This window comes from Myripristis murdjan, chromosome 13, assembly GCF_902150065.1.
Source record: "Myripristis murdjan chromosome 13, fMyrMur1.1, whole genome shotgun sequence".
Taxonomy (NCBI): domain Eukaryota; kingdom Metazoa; phylum Chordata; class Actinopteri; order Holocentriformes; family Holocentridae; genus Myripristis; species Myripristis murdjan.
Window position 1 is genome coordinate 10978860 of NC_043992.1, and position 17362 is coordinate 10996221.

The window sequence follows — 17362 nt, forward strand, 5'->3', positions numbered from 1 at the left end:
TCTATTAATACAGATGATTCATCTTGTAACTACTGGTAGATAAAGCTCCTCTTTGTGGGAGAGGGTGCATACGTGCGTTTTTGTGTCTCCTTGCTCCAGCAGCGATGTCCTTGCCAGACGTCAGCCCATCCTCAGAGCCCGGGAAGGCATATGCTATTTTTGGCCCAGAATATGTTTTATTAAATCCTTTTTCCTCAAGCTGAGCTATCAGGTGTCATGCTCTGCAGCCTTGCTCTTTGGATTTCATGTGTCTGAGCTAGAGGACATCGTTCACTAGTTTATTTTTGTCTTCCCAAGGTCTCTGCATAGGCCTGCGTTAGAAGAGCTCCTGGTACTGAGATGATCAGTGACCCAGTGTGAGCAAGTGAGCAGTACAAGTAGCATCATTATCATTTTAGTTTTGAGGCATTACTGTAATGACTGTAAATAAACAAGGTTATTGGTGAGAAGATTGGCAGACTAATATGCAGGAGTGCTTGAATAACACGCCTTCAACTTTTTTCAGTTATTTCCAGATTGTGACAGTATGCCTCTCCTCCAAACTTTTGCAGTTTGCACTTTGGGTTTGGTGCATTTGCAGTGCATTTGCAGTGCACTGCAGCTTTAATTTTTCCTGGTTTTAAAGTGTCAGTATGACCTAAGGTGAAAGCATAGAGGTGTTGGGGTGGAAATTAGTTTTTCTTGCGACTGCTCCACCTGTACTTGCATCATCATGGGGTAGTCTTTGAGAAAATGAATATAGCCCTCCTGTTAGATAAAACGACAGTACTAACAGGTGTAATGATGTGTATATATAGGTTCTTTTGGCGTGTTTGATGTTGGATTAGCACAGTTAGTGGATGATTTTTGTGGATGCTTAGTCCTCCTGACATGGTTGCACGTGTTCTCCAAACTTGACCTCATCTCTGTTTGATGGCTGTCCAACCGTTTCTGGTAGATTTGTTGCTCACAAGCATAAAATTGAAACTTTCAGGAACTCTTTCAGGGTATCAGCATGTCCTGAAACAGGTTCATGCAGTTTAGATTTGAATTGGTTATCTACAGGTTTCTGTCTCCATCTTTGGTGCCTCATTGCAGTGGGGATTTTAATTTTGTCCAGCAAAATTTTGTCTAGTTTGGTTTGTCCAGGAAAACACATTGTCTTCTTGTTTTACAGAGGATTTTTTTTCCATGAAAAATGTGGGGACAACTCTTTAGAGCGGTAAATTTAAAAGCTCCCATTAATTGGGCAGAGGTTGAATCACCATTGTATTGCATCAGTTGGCTCTGGAGAGTATCTAAAATAATATTTATTTGTTGCAGCTATTTGCAGCTTTTTCACCATCCTCCCAGAACTGTCCCAAAATACAATCTAAGCCATCCTGGCATTGATGTGGACCGTCCTGAATTTTAAATCATCATTAGTAAAAATAATTCAAAGTGAAATTTAGGATATCATAAAAATGATAAGATCGTCAATCATCAAGCTTTTTTTTTTCATTTAGATTCACCTTAAAAGATTTGATTAGAGACTAGAGCTAAATCAGTGACATCACAAACAAAGGACTCCACAAAACAGGAACACAGATTAAATAAAACCCCTCACACACTCTTTACGCTCAAGCCCTCTATCTAAATATAATTTTATTTATTTCTAAATGCCATTGACAAATGTTTGCAGCTTTTCATGAAAACAAGAATGGCAAGAATGGACAGAGAGGCAGCAGTAGCTTGATGAGATACTAAAGATTGCACTGTATTGTTTCTCTGGAAGTTTTAGGCTTCTACAGTGTTTTTGTTTTTTTTTTTTTTTTTCCGATTATTGATTGGCACTCATTTGCTAGGACTGACTGATGGTATCAAGCTGTGATTACATTAAAAACATGAAATGTTTGCTTTCCATTTTCCCCAATCTGCTATTGATGACACGCCACTCACACAAACACATAGACACAGACACACACACACATACACACACACACACACACACAGAGGATAGAAAGAGTTATTACGCTAATGAGTAGTCCGTGTTTCTGTTGTAGGTAGCATTAGTCCGTCTTAACAAAGCGCTGTAAGAGTATCAAGGCATAAGTCAGGCTGACTAAAGCCAGTGACCTCATCGTGTGTGTGTGTGTATGTGTGTGTGTCACAGACTGGAGGCCCTCTGTGAAGATGGTCTGTGATTTATTGTGCAGCAGTGATGTTTCTGCAAAGCATCAACGCCATTTCCTGCCATTTCCCACTCCAGCAGGAAGTGTCTCCATGGTCACATAACAGGATGACTTGTACATCAGCAGAGCTATACGGCACCCAAGGGCGACTATCTGCACACACAGTGAAACCTGAATAGCGAAGGCAGATGGTTAACTGCAAGGGTTGAACCAGCATAAAGGCATATTAATGTCCTATAAAAGTCCATGAGCTACATCACTGTGCCCTCGAAGCTTTTGAACAGAAAAAGGGGTTTTATTTCTTTACTGTTTCTGGTGTTAAGCTTTAGTTGTTATAAAGAGCAGGACAGTGTGTGACTAGCTGTCAGCTGTCCACAGAGAGTGGAGGTGTTATGCTAGAATTTACCCAATGGGTTGTGCAGTTGTATTGTCTCTCTTGCGGAAATGTTTAGACCCATTCCAATAAGTGTTTGGTGTCCTTTGTCTTTGACCCAGTTTGAAGTTTTAGCCAATATTTTCCTGAAGCGTTTGGATTACTTTTCCATTTGTTTGAGGGGCGCTGAAGGAAAAGAAAGCTCATGAATTTGGTGCAATTCTTCATGTTGTCAAGACAGTTATGACTCGAATGGAAAGCATTCAGAGAGTCAGAGGTGAGGGCAGAGGCATTTTGGGGGCTGGTTTGGGGAGTTTTTTAGGTTGCGGAAAAATGCGTCTGACCACAAACAGAGATGGAAACTAATGTCGCAGAGCCGCAGAATTCCTCTTGCTCTCCTCATTATCAGCCAGACTCAAGTGGAAGTATGTGAACTTGTTTTTTTTTTTTTTTTTAAAACAGTGGCTGATCTGACTCAGTTTACAATGTGTAGATACAGTATCACAGGTATTTATAATGTCTGTTTGATTTGAAGACCAACAGTGAAATTCATCTCATTAAAACTGCCTCTGAACAGCACAAGTCCATTAGAGTATATTGAGTTGGTTTTCAGTATTGGCAGATACTCAAAGCTGGGCACTTAGAATTAATATCTGTAATGAAACAATGGTATTGGTTCTCTCGCTCATGTTGTATTTGCAAACTTGATTCATGCCACTTGATTGAGATAAGAACGTGATCCAGATTTGACTCGTCAGACAAACAAGTAAGTATGCAGAGGTTTTTGTCACTTGAACATGATTATGTTAAAATGTGCAGCGATTGAGGAAATTGACCAATCTTCACTACAAGTCTTGACAACGATCCAGAGAGAAAGATGGAGAGAGAGCGAGAGAGTAGCTGAGTGGGCGTTCCAGATAGAGATATGAAGCAGACCCCTGATGAGATGTTCTCTATCTAAAGTACATCCAAGGCAAATATCAGTCTCTAAGATCTGTGTGCATTTTTTTTCCATTTGTCCCTGGCGAGCTCATGATAAACAACAAAGGCCTGTCATAAGAGTTTCTTTCTTAAAGGGAAAATCCACGTGCAGATACTCTTACACTGCGAGATATCGTCTGTCTGGCATGTTGTGATCAAGTGTTGTAATTTACTTTTTGATTTGACTTTTCCTCAACCTGGCTCTTGTACTTTGACTTCAGCGAGTGATTTCTTACAGCTCCCACTATGCCTTTTGTCAGCCCCCACAGAAGGGGCGTGGACTTGTTTCTTTCAATTAAAAGTGGGTGCGATTTTGTTGGTCAATTTTTGAGGCCAGATTTTGCTTAATAGCTACCTAGCCAATAAAACTGATTTCTGGGTAGTGACTATGATCACACCCCCTTACATAAAACAAACCACATCCTGTGGCTGCACTGCATTCTTGTGTATTGAGGCTACTGCAGGTGGAGAAATTATCCTAGTATGAGTGTATTTATGATGGATTTCTCCCTGAATGATTGCTGAGTGCTTTACAAAACTAGTCCATCTAGGAAGAAACCCTTTCTCTGGGATTCTGGGAGACTGACACCAAAACTAGATGTTTGCCATAGATGTCGTAGATTGCCTCTTTCAAACTCCACTGTAGCGGCACGGGAAATAACACAACAAAATGGGTTGGGAAATGCATGGTGCATGGCCAATAGCTGTGCTGAAGTATCTTAGGATGGATTTTTCCCTCATCTTGGTATGTTGCCATTAAATATTTGCTTTTATAAAAAGTGCAAAAGTGCAGTTTTGAAGAGAAATTCTTGTTGGAATTGCTGTGCTTAAAGGGTCATGATGAGATTCAAACAAATACAGGACTTTTCAGGAAGACTTTCCATGAATAGTACAGATTGTGACTGGAAAAAAGGGAATGATGGTTTTACTGGTTGTAGACTCACAGTAATGGTTCCAGCTGTCAGCTGAAATACTTTATCTCCGCATATGTTTTTGTATCAGTACAACCATATGCCAGTCTGTTGTTCAGATATCACATCGTAATGTCCTCACATCCTGTGCTGCATGTTAATGCCGTACATGTGTGTAGTAGTTGCAGTAACTGTCCATGTCTCTGCGTACTCATTCCTCTGTCTCTGCTTTCTGAAAAGACGGCTCTGCTTAACATTCATCTCTTCACGGCAGACCTTCCATGTCTTCCTGACAGCAGTTGCGTGTGGACGCTCATTCGTTAAATGTATGCGGTGTACATCTGCAGAGTATTAAGTGTGTTTCCTCCAGGATCAGCCCCAGCTGCAAGGCTTATATTCCTCTTCACTTCCCGTTGCCTCTGTCCTGAGCCACAGCTCCCGCATTCAGAGGACGGCGGCCTCGGCCTGGTTCTGCTACCGGTTGACAAATAATTCCTTGCCGGGTGCTGTGGTCACCCTCAGTAGATTTGCTGCTACATGTTAGAATGTAAATGGGCAACATTTCTCAGAGCTCCGTAATCCAGTTTAAGTCAGCAGCATGTCAAAGCCTACCGGGTACCTTTTTTTTCCCTTTTCTTCTCTCTCTCTCTCTCTCCTTTTTTTTTTTTAAGAACCTTGTCAGTGTGGTTACACATTTTAGGAATAGTTGCCAAATGCTCCACTTGTGCTCTTAAGGTTTTACCTCATGCTTTATATAGCTATTTACCTTTTTAATTGTCTCCAGTAGCACTTAAACAGTTTCATGTGTTTGTAGAGTGTGTGTGGGGGCAAACGTGTGTTCATGGCTGTGTTGTATGCAGAGACAGAACAAGAACGAATGAGGTCGTTCTCTCCCGTCGATGTCGCCTTGGGATGCGTTGCCAGGGAAACGGGACATAACTGGCAGTCTCTCCATCTTAAAGAGAGATGCCGGCATTTCCCTAACAACCTCCAAGCATCACAGACACACACTGGCTACAGACATTTGGTAACCAGTGAGGCTAGTCTCCTTCATTGATTTATCCCGCTCTCTCTGCTTATCCCCTTTTCTTCTTCCTGCTCATGTTCTCTCTCTCCCTGTCGTATTACCATTTGATTTTACATGGTTGTTCCCTTTCATCTGTCCTTGGAGAACACACATCCAGCAAGACACAACAAAAGGAAGCTGCTTTGATAAATACTTGAATGTCTTGTAGCACTAATTTTGCAAATTATTCTTCAAGATCAGGGTATGATTTAGTTTGTTAGTGAGGGTTGTGTTTCCTCAGGATTGTTATAGTTTCCAGATATAGTAAATGCTCTGGATAGAACCAAAGCTTGCTGAAAACTCAGTACATTCAGGGTCACGATCTGTCAGCTAGTATGGTAGCAACCTCCACCTTCTGTGTTGTATTGCATAAGGCATCTGGCAACCAGCCCTAAACTAAACCACTGATGATGGAGCCACATGTGGAAATGCTCTCTCCTCTGTCTCCAATTTTTGTCTTTCCCCATCTAAATATTTACCCTCTGTCTCATCTTTCTCTCAGTCCTGATTGCAGTGGGTAATATGCGGCCTGTAGCTCGCCGCTGAACACTGTGGTTGTTTGGCAACAGCTGTTGAGCAGCATGCTTTTAAGGTGGAGAAAGAGAGAGCGCTGAGGAAGATTAAAGAAGCTTGACCTGGTCAGAGCAGCCCTTATCTCATTTGTGCTTTGTTGTTTTGTGCTGTGAGTGATGACCCGTCTGGATTAAAGATAATCCTCATAAGCAGTGTTGGTCCTGTGGTCAAAGCAGTTAGCTGTGTAAATGCATATCTCCCAAGCCTGTCTGTGTGTTGAACCCAGCAAGGATCCAGGGATTCCTTTATGGACATGGAAATGTAAAGAAGCACGACTTTCTTTTTCTTTTTCTTTTTTTTTTTTTTCTTTCCAGAGCTCTGATTGCATTGCTGCATATGCATATATAGGACATTGGTGGTAATCTGCAGTCAGATAATTGGGGATAAAAAGATGTGTTGCTCCTTGTTGAGGTTAACTAGAAGGAATTTCCCATAACACAAGACTTTGACCTCATAGTTTAACAAAAACGTTTGCCAGAGGGGCCAGCATTGCAGTATGCTGATATATTTCCGGTCCTTGAACTGCAATGCCTGAAAAACAGTGTTTAATGCTTTTAATTTTCAAAAGCAAAACGCCTGCTTTGACATTGATGATTGGCATGTGGCCAGAAGGGCAACTTGTTTTTAAGTTTCAACCCACTTAGAGCAGAGCAACAATTTTAGGACACATGTGATTTAGCTGAGTTGGACTGCTGAGTCAAATTAAGACTGCAGTCCACTGCGTAGGAATGTTGTGTCTAAATTGAGCCATCTAATTCTCGACAGTGAAATAGCCAAACTCCCCAAAGTTTCCTCTTGGGCTCTGTGCAGGTTGGCACACTGGTTTTATATAGTAATGACCATCTTGAAAAATGAAAAATCACTACCGACTAAAAAGTAACATTTAGTTTGCAACAACACAAGTATTACATTCACATGAGGAGGGTGCACTTGCTGTGATTAGAAACAGATACATACACAGTATGCAACCATGGATAGTTACCACAATCCTTGATATAAAATAGTGCACATCAAGAATTTGCCCACTTAAGTTAATTTTGAAACCACAGGGAAGGTCACCTTTTGATCAAGCAGTCATTAGTTAAAATATTACAAACCCTATCACTGAAGCCAAGCTGGGTTTCACTTTCCTAAACTGAAAAGGTTAGTAAGAGCAATTTAGCACCAAATGTTGGAATTTGGGTTTGGATGGAGGCTGTGAGGAGGTGACTCCACTCACACATCCTAGCACTGCCTCCTGCCCTTCAGCAAATGACATTATTATTAAAAAAAAAAAAAAAAAAAAAATCTACATTTAACCTCAACAGAACTAGCACACTGATGTATCTTGCATGTACATCAATTGTCACACTATTACACTATCTAAACTATTATTACAGAGAAAATGACAGCTCCTGGGAATACAGTCTTTCTCTAAGCGTTGGTCACATAGTCGTGTTATGATGGAGAGGTTCTTCAGGCATGCTGTAAATGAGGCTTATCTGGACTGGCTCCAAAGCCGCAATCGATAGCTTTTAAGTGGCTTTGCAGTTGTTCTGATCCCCGGTGAGAAATGGATATTGGGATCAATAAGTTCTCAGTTTCTCCGCAGTAACAATAATAAGATGAGTTAGTGGAGAGAAATGAGACGCGAGTGTCGGTGGTATTCAGTGTCGCGGCGGCTGTGCTTTGGCTTGATTTTTTTCTTAATGTTGATGCAAGGACAGTTAATGAGGTGTGGGCTAATCATATCATATTGATCTAGGGCCATCAGCCGTGCTTGGCCTTCATGGTGCTCAACCGCAACACAGTTGTTTACTCATAAAAAAAAAAAAAAAGCACTGGGCAAATGACCAAGAGAGGAAAGACAGTTGCTCCAAGATTTATCGATGAGGACCAAATCAAATTAGTGTTACATGTATGGATACATCCATCCTGCTCCACTTATTGGGACTGAAACTGTTTAATTTGCCAAATTTTAGCTCAGCAAGAGTCCAAATCTAGTTTGGGTCTTTTGCTGTGATTTGAATTATTTTCAATTACCAAAAGGCAAGTCACACAAAATCATATTTCAGATAATTCCACCATGTATCAGCCTCTTTTTCGGCAATTAGGCTCAACAGTGTATCTCAGGAGGCCAGCAGGATATTAGGTGCACAAGGCTGCATGTTCACCAGATAAAAATAAAATCCTAACAGACTATAAAAAGACTAAGTATACACTACTCACAAAAAGTTAGGGATATTCGGCTTTCGGGTGAAATTTCAGGATGAACCTAAAATGCATTAAAACTTTTACAGGTGAACTTAATGTGACCTTCTGTAAACTTTTGAATGCACATGACCAACTGTTCAATGTTTCGGTGCTTTTTGCACAAGTTGCTGTTCTCTAACAAGGAGTTTAACGGCAAAATTCACATCAGGTGTTTGATCCATGAATCGACCAATAAATTTCCTGGTTCAATTAGAATTGGTATTTAAACAGTCCTCCTCATCATGCTGTTCACATTTTGACATCATGAGACCAAGACGACACCTAACAGTTGATCAGCAGCACCTCGCCATTGCGAGGCTTCAAACAGGATGTCCTCAGACGGAAGTGGCCACTGAGCTTAGAGTGTCACAGAGTGTCATCAGTAGGTTGCAACAGAGATACAGAGAGACTGGAAGAGTCACAGAAAGGCATAGAAGTGGACATCCTTTGGCCACATCCCACACTGATGACTGCTTCATTGTGAACAGTGCCCTGCGGAACCGGATGATAAATGCCACTCAACTCCAGGCACGTTTAAGGGAGGTGAGAGGCACCCAAGTGTCACGTCAGACCATTCAAAACCGTTTACATCAGCATGGTCTGCGTGCTAGACGACCTGCAAGGGTACCCGACCACACCACCAGGCACAGGTGTCATCGTCTTGCATGGGCCAGGGAGCATTTACGCTGGACGAGGGACCAGTGGGCCTCAGTGCTGTTCTCTGATGAAAGCCGATTCATGTTGAGCAGAAATGATGGCCGCCAACGATGTTGGAGACTTCAAGGAGAGCACTATGCATCAGCCACTGTTGTCACCAGATGAGCCTTTGGTGGTGGTGGTGTTACAGTGTGGGCAGGTGTGTCTAGTCAGTACAGAACTGCCCTACACTTTGTGAATGGTACAGTGACAAGCCCATACTACCTGAATAACATCATTAATCCAGTCATTGTGCCCCTGCATGAGCAACACAGGCCTAATTTCATCTTCATGGATGACAATGCTCCAGCTCATCGAGGTCGTATCATTAGGGAACGGTTGCTGGAGACTGGGGTACCTCAAATGGAGTGGCCTGCACTTTCTCCAGACCTGAATCCCATAGAAGACCTAGGGGATCAGCTGTGTCGCCGTGTAGAGGCTCGGAGCTCTGTACCCCAGAACCTCAATGTCCTGAGGGCCGCCCTTCAAGAAGAGTGGGATGCCATGCCTCAGCAGACAATAAGTCGACTTGTGAACAGCATGAGACGTCGTTGTCAAGCTGTAATTGATGCTCAAGGGCACATGACAAGTTATTGAGACATTGACATTTTTTGTTGTGGTATACCCACCACTGTTGTTGGCTTTTTTTTCAAGAAATTGTTTGAGATGAGGAAATCACCAGTGTATGCTTCTACTTAAATGCCCTACTTTCATCATATAATATCACTGTAGCGTGAACTTTTTACATTTTCCATAAATTTCACCTGAAAGCCAAATATCCCTAACTTTTTGTGAGTAGTGTATTACACTAACCAGCCGAATTTGAAGATGAAGCTGAAGATTTTATTTTGATGATGGAAAGATTTGGATGACAAACACACATAATGACTGGGATGACAGATTCGCCGCTTAGACCTGAACCAAACTGCTCACATGAGAGCACAGGGCGGCGTGGCTCAGGAGGCAGATCAGTCGTCTGCTAATCAAAGGGTTCCTGGTTTGATCCCCTGCTCCTCCAGAGAGTGTGTCGAAGTGTCCTTGAGCAAGACACTGAGCCTCTAACCACTTCTGATGGGCAGCTTGGCACCTTGCGTGGCACTCTCTGCCATCAGTGTGTGTGTTTGTGTGTGTGTGTGTGTGTGTATAGCTGAATGTGAGGCAGACATTGTAAAGCACTTTGAGTGGTTGGTAGACTAGACAAGCACTGAAGAAATGCAGTCCGTTTACAGTTTACCACAAGATCTTGTGTTACAATGAGGTGCCAGTAAAACCACAGATGGAAAACTATATTACAGCTTTTTGTCATTTGCTCTATGCTATGCACTAAAAAGAGAGATAAGAAGTGTGTAAAATGCATTTATTTTAAATGATGGAAGCACAGACTTGGAATATGGGCTCAACACACTGAAGAGGGAGGAGCACCAGTGAAAGTGGGAGTTGAAAAGATAACAATACTTAATTTACAGTTTAAGGAGTATTCTCCTTAGGAAAGAACCAGATGAAACCAGATGGAGTTAATCACGATTTAAATATACAATTATTTATTATTAGAATGAATAGGCAACAAACATTCAACTGAACCATCATAGCTTTAGTGATACAGTACATGATTGCCCTGGTTATGGCTTTGTATCGCTTTGACGTCTTTTCTTATGGGGTAATGACTGAAAAAGCAGTCATCTCAGTCATCCTGAGTTGTTGTGATTGGGGGATGGGCTGTAAACAGATGTCAACCACCCACACCACATGTTCGTTTCCCTGCTGTACGATTGCCTGTTCATGTAGTAAGGGGAAACGAACTCAAAAATAACGTAGACACAAGAGGCACCGGCCCTCAGACGAGCCCTCCACGGACTTGAGTTTTGAAGTAGAGGGAAGAAGGTGTGTGTGTTTGGATCTGACTGATGAATGGAAATATAAGAGTCTTAGTACCCGGTTGACAGTTTCCACACCTGTGAGTTTATACAAAACGGGCAACAACTGAATTGAATATTAAGAGTCATCCCGTTTGGCTGTATGCTGCCTGGAGCTGTGTGGCTACATATCTCTCAGGTTTTTTCCCCTTTTTTTGTTTTTTGACCTTGTTTTTTTGACATCAGTCCACCAGGTGAACTCTGACTCAGTGTCTCCTTACCTCCAGTGTCCTCCTCACACTTCAGCTCAGTAGCTATGACACCAGACTCCCTGATGCGGCCACGAGATGCTGCGTCTCAAAGCACGGCTCGATCTCTTATTACTGTCAGTGGAGTCGGTACACTAATGCAGTAATCCTTTAATACTTGTCGACGCTGCGCTTACCACAGCCCCATCGCATAATCTGACACATTTAGTTTTGTAGAGTCACATAGAGGAGGCTAAGCATGAAAAGAGCAGATGGTGCGGGGTGCGTCTTTCATGTACTGTGGGCTGCTTTCAGGACAGTGGAGGTCCAGCGGTGTTGGGATTTTGTTGTTGTTGTTTTCTGAACTGGAAAGATGTGTGTGTGTGTGTGTGTGTTTGTTGAGAGTATTGAGGCCCCCTCGAAAAAAGTGACATAAGGAGATTAGGAGCTGGAAATCATGACGGTGTGCTGTGAGCAGAGGCGCATTCTGAACTGAAACACACACGCACACACACGCACACACACAGCGCACAAACACACACACTGCACATACACACAAAATCTTTTAATCTTCAGCTCAATCTTTAAAAAAATGCTACACATCAAGGGAATTTTAAAGCTGTATAGGGAATATGATACCGTGTTATGATGGCCACTTTGTATCATCAGAGTATGTCTATGATATCATCAAAGGTTTTTTATTTATATACTTATTTTGCCCAGTGCAGCTGCGGTACCTGAATTAATCATTTTAAACCATTTGATGCAGCCCACCAATCCCCTAACTGGCCACTACACACACAAGCACACACAGACACACACACAGACACACACACACACACACACACACACAGTCTCATGAACAGTTTCAGTGTGGAGTCAAATTCGGTGGATCGTGTTTGAGGTAACAGTATCGCTGGAAAGCTGCCACCCAGCGAGGATGGAAGTAGACGGGTCTGCAGCTGAAACAACCTCCCCTGCTGATCGTGGCTCGACACCGGCAGCTTTTCCAGCGCGCTGGGGTTGGTACTACATTTAACCTCCTGGGACTGAGGCTTGTTTCCGAAGGAGCTCCAGCCACAATACTGAGCCTCAGAGCACCGCAGGTTTCAGCTGGCACTGCCAGACAGGACTGACGTGCTGTTTGTACCACCAGTCACCTTGGCTGGCCCGGCCTCACCGGTGGCGTCCCCTGCTGGATCGCCCTGTGAGTGTTTGCCTATCCTCTTCTACTTTAATGACAAAATCAACAGTCGACCAGGATGTTTTTTTTGTGGTCAGTGCAACCAAAATCAAAATGTCTTGTAAAAATTGCGTTAGTTGGGGACAAATTTGAGGTAATTTGCAAAATTCGAGTACAGGAATGGCTTATGAAGGCATATGCACACCAGTGCAGTCTTATGGACAGGTGCGGATGAGAAAAGTTTCAAAGGCTCCTGCATAGTCCTCTTACTTGTAATAAACTTGCAAAAAAAAGTTTATTGCAAAATGACTGTACTCTCACAGCCTTTTTTCTGAACAGAAAAACGCCTAAGGTTAAAGAAAAGTCATATGAAAACAAGAAATAATACTATGATTTAATTCCAGATTTTACAAAGCTCGTCGGTACAGCAAGCATCAGAGGTGCATTTGAATGTTTCAGATCCTAAAATTGTGGGTTCGGTTAAGTTTCAGTTCCACTGACTTGATCCTCTGATAGTCTGAAAACCAGAGGGTCAGGATGAAGTTAGGTTACAGCAGTCAAGGTTAAATGAAGACAAAGTACGCTCGGCTTCCACCTGCAGTATAGTGAATAAAACATGAACCCTCCTCCATCTCCTGCCTGTAGAAAGCTTCACTCAGATGTTGGCCGCTGTAGAAGAAGACAAACATAAACGTAGTTTGTAATGCAGAGTGTGATTGGAACATTTTATACCAGAAAGTGAAATGACTGGCCAGAATGAAAATGCCTTGTTAGTATGGCCATTTCAAATGCTAGAAAATGTTAAGGTAAGGTTAGTTTATATCGATCATCTAAACACATAACTTGATGATCTCCTTTACCAAGGCTTATGGTTTGCAAATATATATCTATAGGTAACTAGATATATATGTATAGATAGATAGATAGATACAGATATACTGTATATATACCTATATATTGCCCCAAACACATCGCAAAACTGCAAATATAAAAAAAAGGTAGTAAATAAATAAATAAATAAAGACTAAAGAAGGAAAAAGTCAAATAATGTAAAACAAATAAAAATAGTAAATAAATTAAAATTTTTAGAAGTTACAGAAATATATATAATTGAAATATTAAAAACTGATGACAGTCTGTGCTCTCCAAATACTTAGATATATAATAACAATTCATAGGCCAAAAAAGGGGCACTTAATTTCGGCTTCAGAGGGTTACAGCCAAGAAGCTGAGAGCGAGAGACGGCAGCAAAGGAGTTTCGGTCAGTCAGCTGATCGAGGATCGTTCTAGTATTGGCAGCCGGGCTTCCCTTTTGTCACAATGAGGGCAGTTTTCATGTCCTCGCCCAGTTGGAAGGGCTCTGAATCCGTCCAGGATGGGAATGTTTCTCTTTCCATGGCTGTTTTTGCAAGTTGATCAGAGGCCTTGGATGGGCCTTGAGCTCAGAGACTGCTGGACAGGAAGGTTTTGTTGCAGTAATCCCGTCATCTCTGGCCTTCAGCAGAGAGCAGGGCCAGGCTTTCGTCTCTGGCTTTCTTCTCCACGAAGAGAAGATTGATCCGTAACATGCAAAGCCGGACAGCCGAGCCACTTCATGCATTTCCCTATCTTACACCCCTGGGATTTATTACCCCAGCGCATGACCTAGTGTACAACCACAGTACTTCTCCTCTGCTTTCTTCCCTGCTTCGCTTGGTCTCTTGTTTCTTTCTGTAGGAGGCTTGGAGAGGCTCTGCGCCGTCTGGCGCTGAGCCTCTGTATGATGAGTAAAGCTGCAAAATGGCACCCAAGAGGAAATCAGAAACATGCGCTCGCCTCTCCGTCTCTGGTGTTGGAAATTATTACGTACTACATTCTGTTTCTGGCTCGGTATCAACTTGAAGCAAACACGCAAGCAAGCATGAAGGCATGCACATGGACTAAGAAATGAGTTTTGTGTTTTGATGAGGCCTTAATCACTGGCGCCCCAACAGGGGGGGGGGCATAGGAACTTTTGCCCAACAACAGCAGTGAAGGAAAAGCAGTAAGAAACCACAAAGCTAGAGGTGCAGTAGACAAGACCTGCTCAAAAACTATGGTGAGCTTGGGTACCGCAGTTTATGTGTTTTTTTTTTTTTTTTTTTTTTTTTTGGTTGGTTAACCACCTGCTTCCTTAGCTCTGGATTTATGGGTGCCAATTATGCTATGATGGTGTTTTAGGGTGGATAGTTTGTGCTAGGGAGCTTGACCTACTGAGGGAGAGGAGATGGAGACAATAACAGTACACCTCATGGCTTGAGACAAAAAGTTGTGTATTGCACCTTAAATAACATAAAATAAAAACAACACTTTTAGCGCATAAACAAACACGAACACATGGGTAATGCCAGTATGAAAAACAGCTAGTCCTGGTACCCACTATTTGTGTATTTACAATTACTTGTGAAAGTACTATCAGGTCATATCTGTGTGGGGCAAGGTTACTGTGTGGAAGTTTGCTGCAGTCGCCACCTGCTGGATCTACTTTCCAATTCACGTGGGAAAATAACAGGAAAAGAGATATTGAATTTTCTTGAAAGATGGGGACCGGGATTTGTTGTTTTTTATATCAGCACTGTCCTCTTTGTTTATGTTTGTTTATGTGCTCAAAGTATTATTTTGGGAGCTCTGGGGGTGAATGGAGTGATAGAAATACAGTGCTGTGGATTATTTGCTGAGGAAATACAGAGCAGCAACACCCAGGGAACTCTACAACCCACCACTCGACCAGAGTTCAGTTTTGTTCAACCTATCAGTCGTGTCCAACACTACTGACATACTCTCTCGACACTTATTGCACTGTTCACCTTCGATAACAGTGGTTCAGATTTGCTCCTGGTGTTCACAGGCAGGTATGGGTGTGGATGGACGGCTGCTTCATTTCAGCTTTACATGTTCTCCAAAGGGAGTCCTCACATTCCCACTGGGCTGGCTATCAAACGTTCATGCTTTGTTTTTTCCTCTCATTAGCATTCTGGCTGGTCCCGGTGCTGCTCACTGCTGGACCAGCTCAAGATGAAACCTGGCTCCATTCGCTTCCCCATACACAACCAGCTTTCCCTTTTATTATCCACTCCATTCTTTTGTTCAGCTTCTCCCCACCATCCTGTTGGTTTTACTTCTTGCTCAACCTTTTTTTTTTCCACCCTCCTTTCCGTAATCTCTCACTGAAAAAGAGTGCTGTGAAACAGTATTGTTTTCACCAAACTTTCACCAGAAGTTTGGCCTCTCTGTGGAGAGAAGAGAGTTAGTGAAAAACACACACGAGAGAAGAGAAGTCCATCCATTCATGTTTGATTTCTATCTCAGACAGAAGACGGAAAGTGATAGGGGAGCCTCACATGATGAAAACCTTCCCTTTTCCCGGAAAGGCTCTTACAATACACGCTCTCTCTCTCTCTCTCTCTCTCTCTCTCTCTCTCTCTCTCTCTCTCTCTCTCTCTCTCTCTCTCTCTCTCTCTCTCTCTCTCTCTCTCTCTCTCTCTCTCTCTCTCTCTCTCTCTCTCTCTCTCTCTCTTTCCCCTTGCACAGTGGAAGTCAGGAGCCACTGTATTGACCCTGTACCTCCCTCCTCTCTCTCTTTCCAATGTGACCTTTTTACCCTGAAACGCTCACTCAGCCTAGTTGGCTGCCGCTCATGTCATCTGTCACCCCCCCAACCCCCCCTCCGCCGCTTTCGCCCCACCTCTGCCCTCCACTCATCCATTCATCCCCCGCTTTGCCTCTTTTTTCCACCACTGGGTCGTGTCCCATGTCAGCCACCTGGGGAAAGAATACGACACCAGGAACCCACCACAAAATCCCTGACATGCGTCCAACAGGCTCCAGCTTCTAGGTTGCTAACACTCACCTTAGAAAACATGGCGTCAAAAGAGAGAGAGAGAGAGAGAAACAAGAGAGCGAACAAGAGAGAGAGAGAGAGGAAAAAAACACCCAGTCAGATACAGACTGAGCTGGATTTTATCTGTCAGATGGTTCAACTTGGCTTGGATTTCTTGATAATCCAGTGACGTGACAGGAAGCCACAACATGAATGTTTTGAAACAGATGAGCCTTAATCCGCAATGAGCATAATGCTATTATATGTCCATAATGATGTTTTTTTTTTTTTTTTTTTTATTTCATGAGTGTAATTATGAAGTAAACCAATGATTCAAATCTTTTAGTTTGTAATCCAGATCATGTGTTGTTATGAAGTTAATGTGTATAGACTCTAAACACAGTCCTCTGTTTTTCCAGGTCTTTAAAGGTGAATTTCAGCTACCAGATTTTCTAAGAGAACAATCACAGGTACAGTAACATTTCTGCCTGTTGTTCTGGAACTTCATGTCTCAGTCCAGCCCTTTTTTCAGTGTCTGATTTTTAGTTAAACCATCTGCAACAACAATGGAAGATCAGGTTGCAAATTTTTCATCCTTGCATAGTTAGTCATCTCCTCTTTGTTTTCGGTTCTGCTGCCTTGTCTTCCTTGTCATCTGTCGCAGCTTATTGTTGTTGTTCTGGTCTCAGTTTTGGCCTTTGCGTTCATGTCTTTGTTGTTTAGCGGTTAGCTCGTGCATAGCCTCTCTCTGTTGTCCATCCAGGCATTCAGTGGAAAAGCCTGATGTTATGTGCTTGGTAGAAGAGCGCTTCTGCCCTCCGCTGGTAGTTTGAGTTACCAGCCAGTTCAGAAAACACACTCAAAGATCATCTGTACTGCTGTGTGGGTTTGAAGGCAAGAACTGGATGGATGCTTGTTTAGTCTCACATGCTGTCAGCAACATCAGACATACTGCGGGTCACTAACTGGCTTTTTTGGAGATCAAAGTTGCTGGTTTCTATTGCTCCTTACCAAAGCACACTGTCCTAATCAGTGCCTCGCCTTGAGGAAGGAAACAAGACTATCTAACATCTCTACTGTGTTTTCCCCGCCCTGTTCTCTTTTACTCCACACAGATCCAAAAGTCTGCAGAGAGGCCCAACCCCAGTTAGGAGGAGGGGAAATGCCACAGCAACAACCCACAGGTACAGCCTTCAAGTCGGTGCTCCCACTCACCATGCATGACAAGAAAAAAAAAATAAATTGGACTTGGGATTTG

General features: G+C 42.7%; 1 protein-coding gene across 2 annotated transcripts in view; it reads left to right on the forward strand.

The window, feature by feature from the left end:
- Positions 1 to 17362, forward strand: part of tpst1 (tyrosylprotein sulfotransferase 1) — a 54900-nt gene that overhangs the window by 34602 nt on the left and 2936 nt on the right. Inside the window, exons 4-5 of one of the 2 annotated variants that reach the window (XM_030067706.1) lie at positions 16524 to 16574; positions 17220 to 17288. In XM_030067706.1, the coding sequence (XP_029923566.1) occupies positions 16524 to 16574; positions 17220 to 17255 (87 nt within the window). In that variant the 3' untranslated portion in view covers positions 17256 to 17288. The remainder of the gene's footprint in view (positions 1 to 16523; positions 16575 to 17219; positions 17289 to 17362) is intronic. The other variant, XM_030067707.1, reaches the window with a different exon arrangement.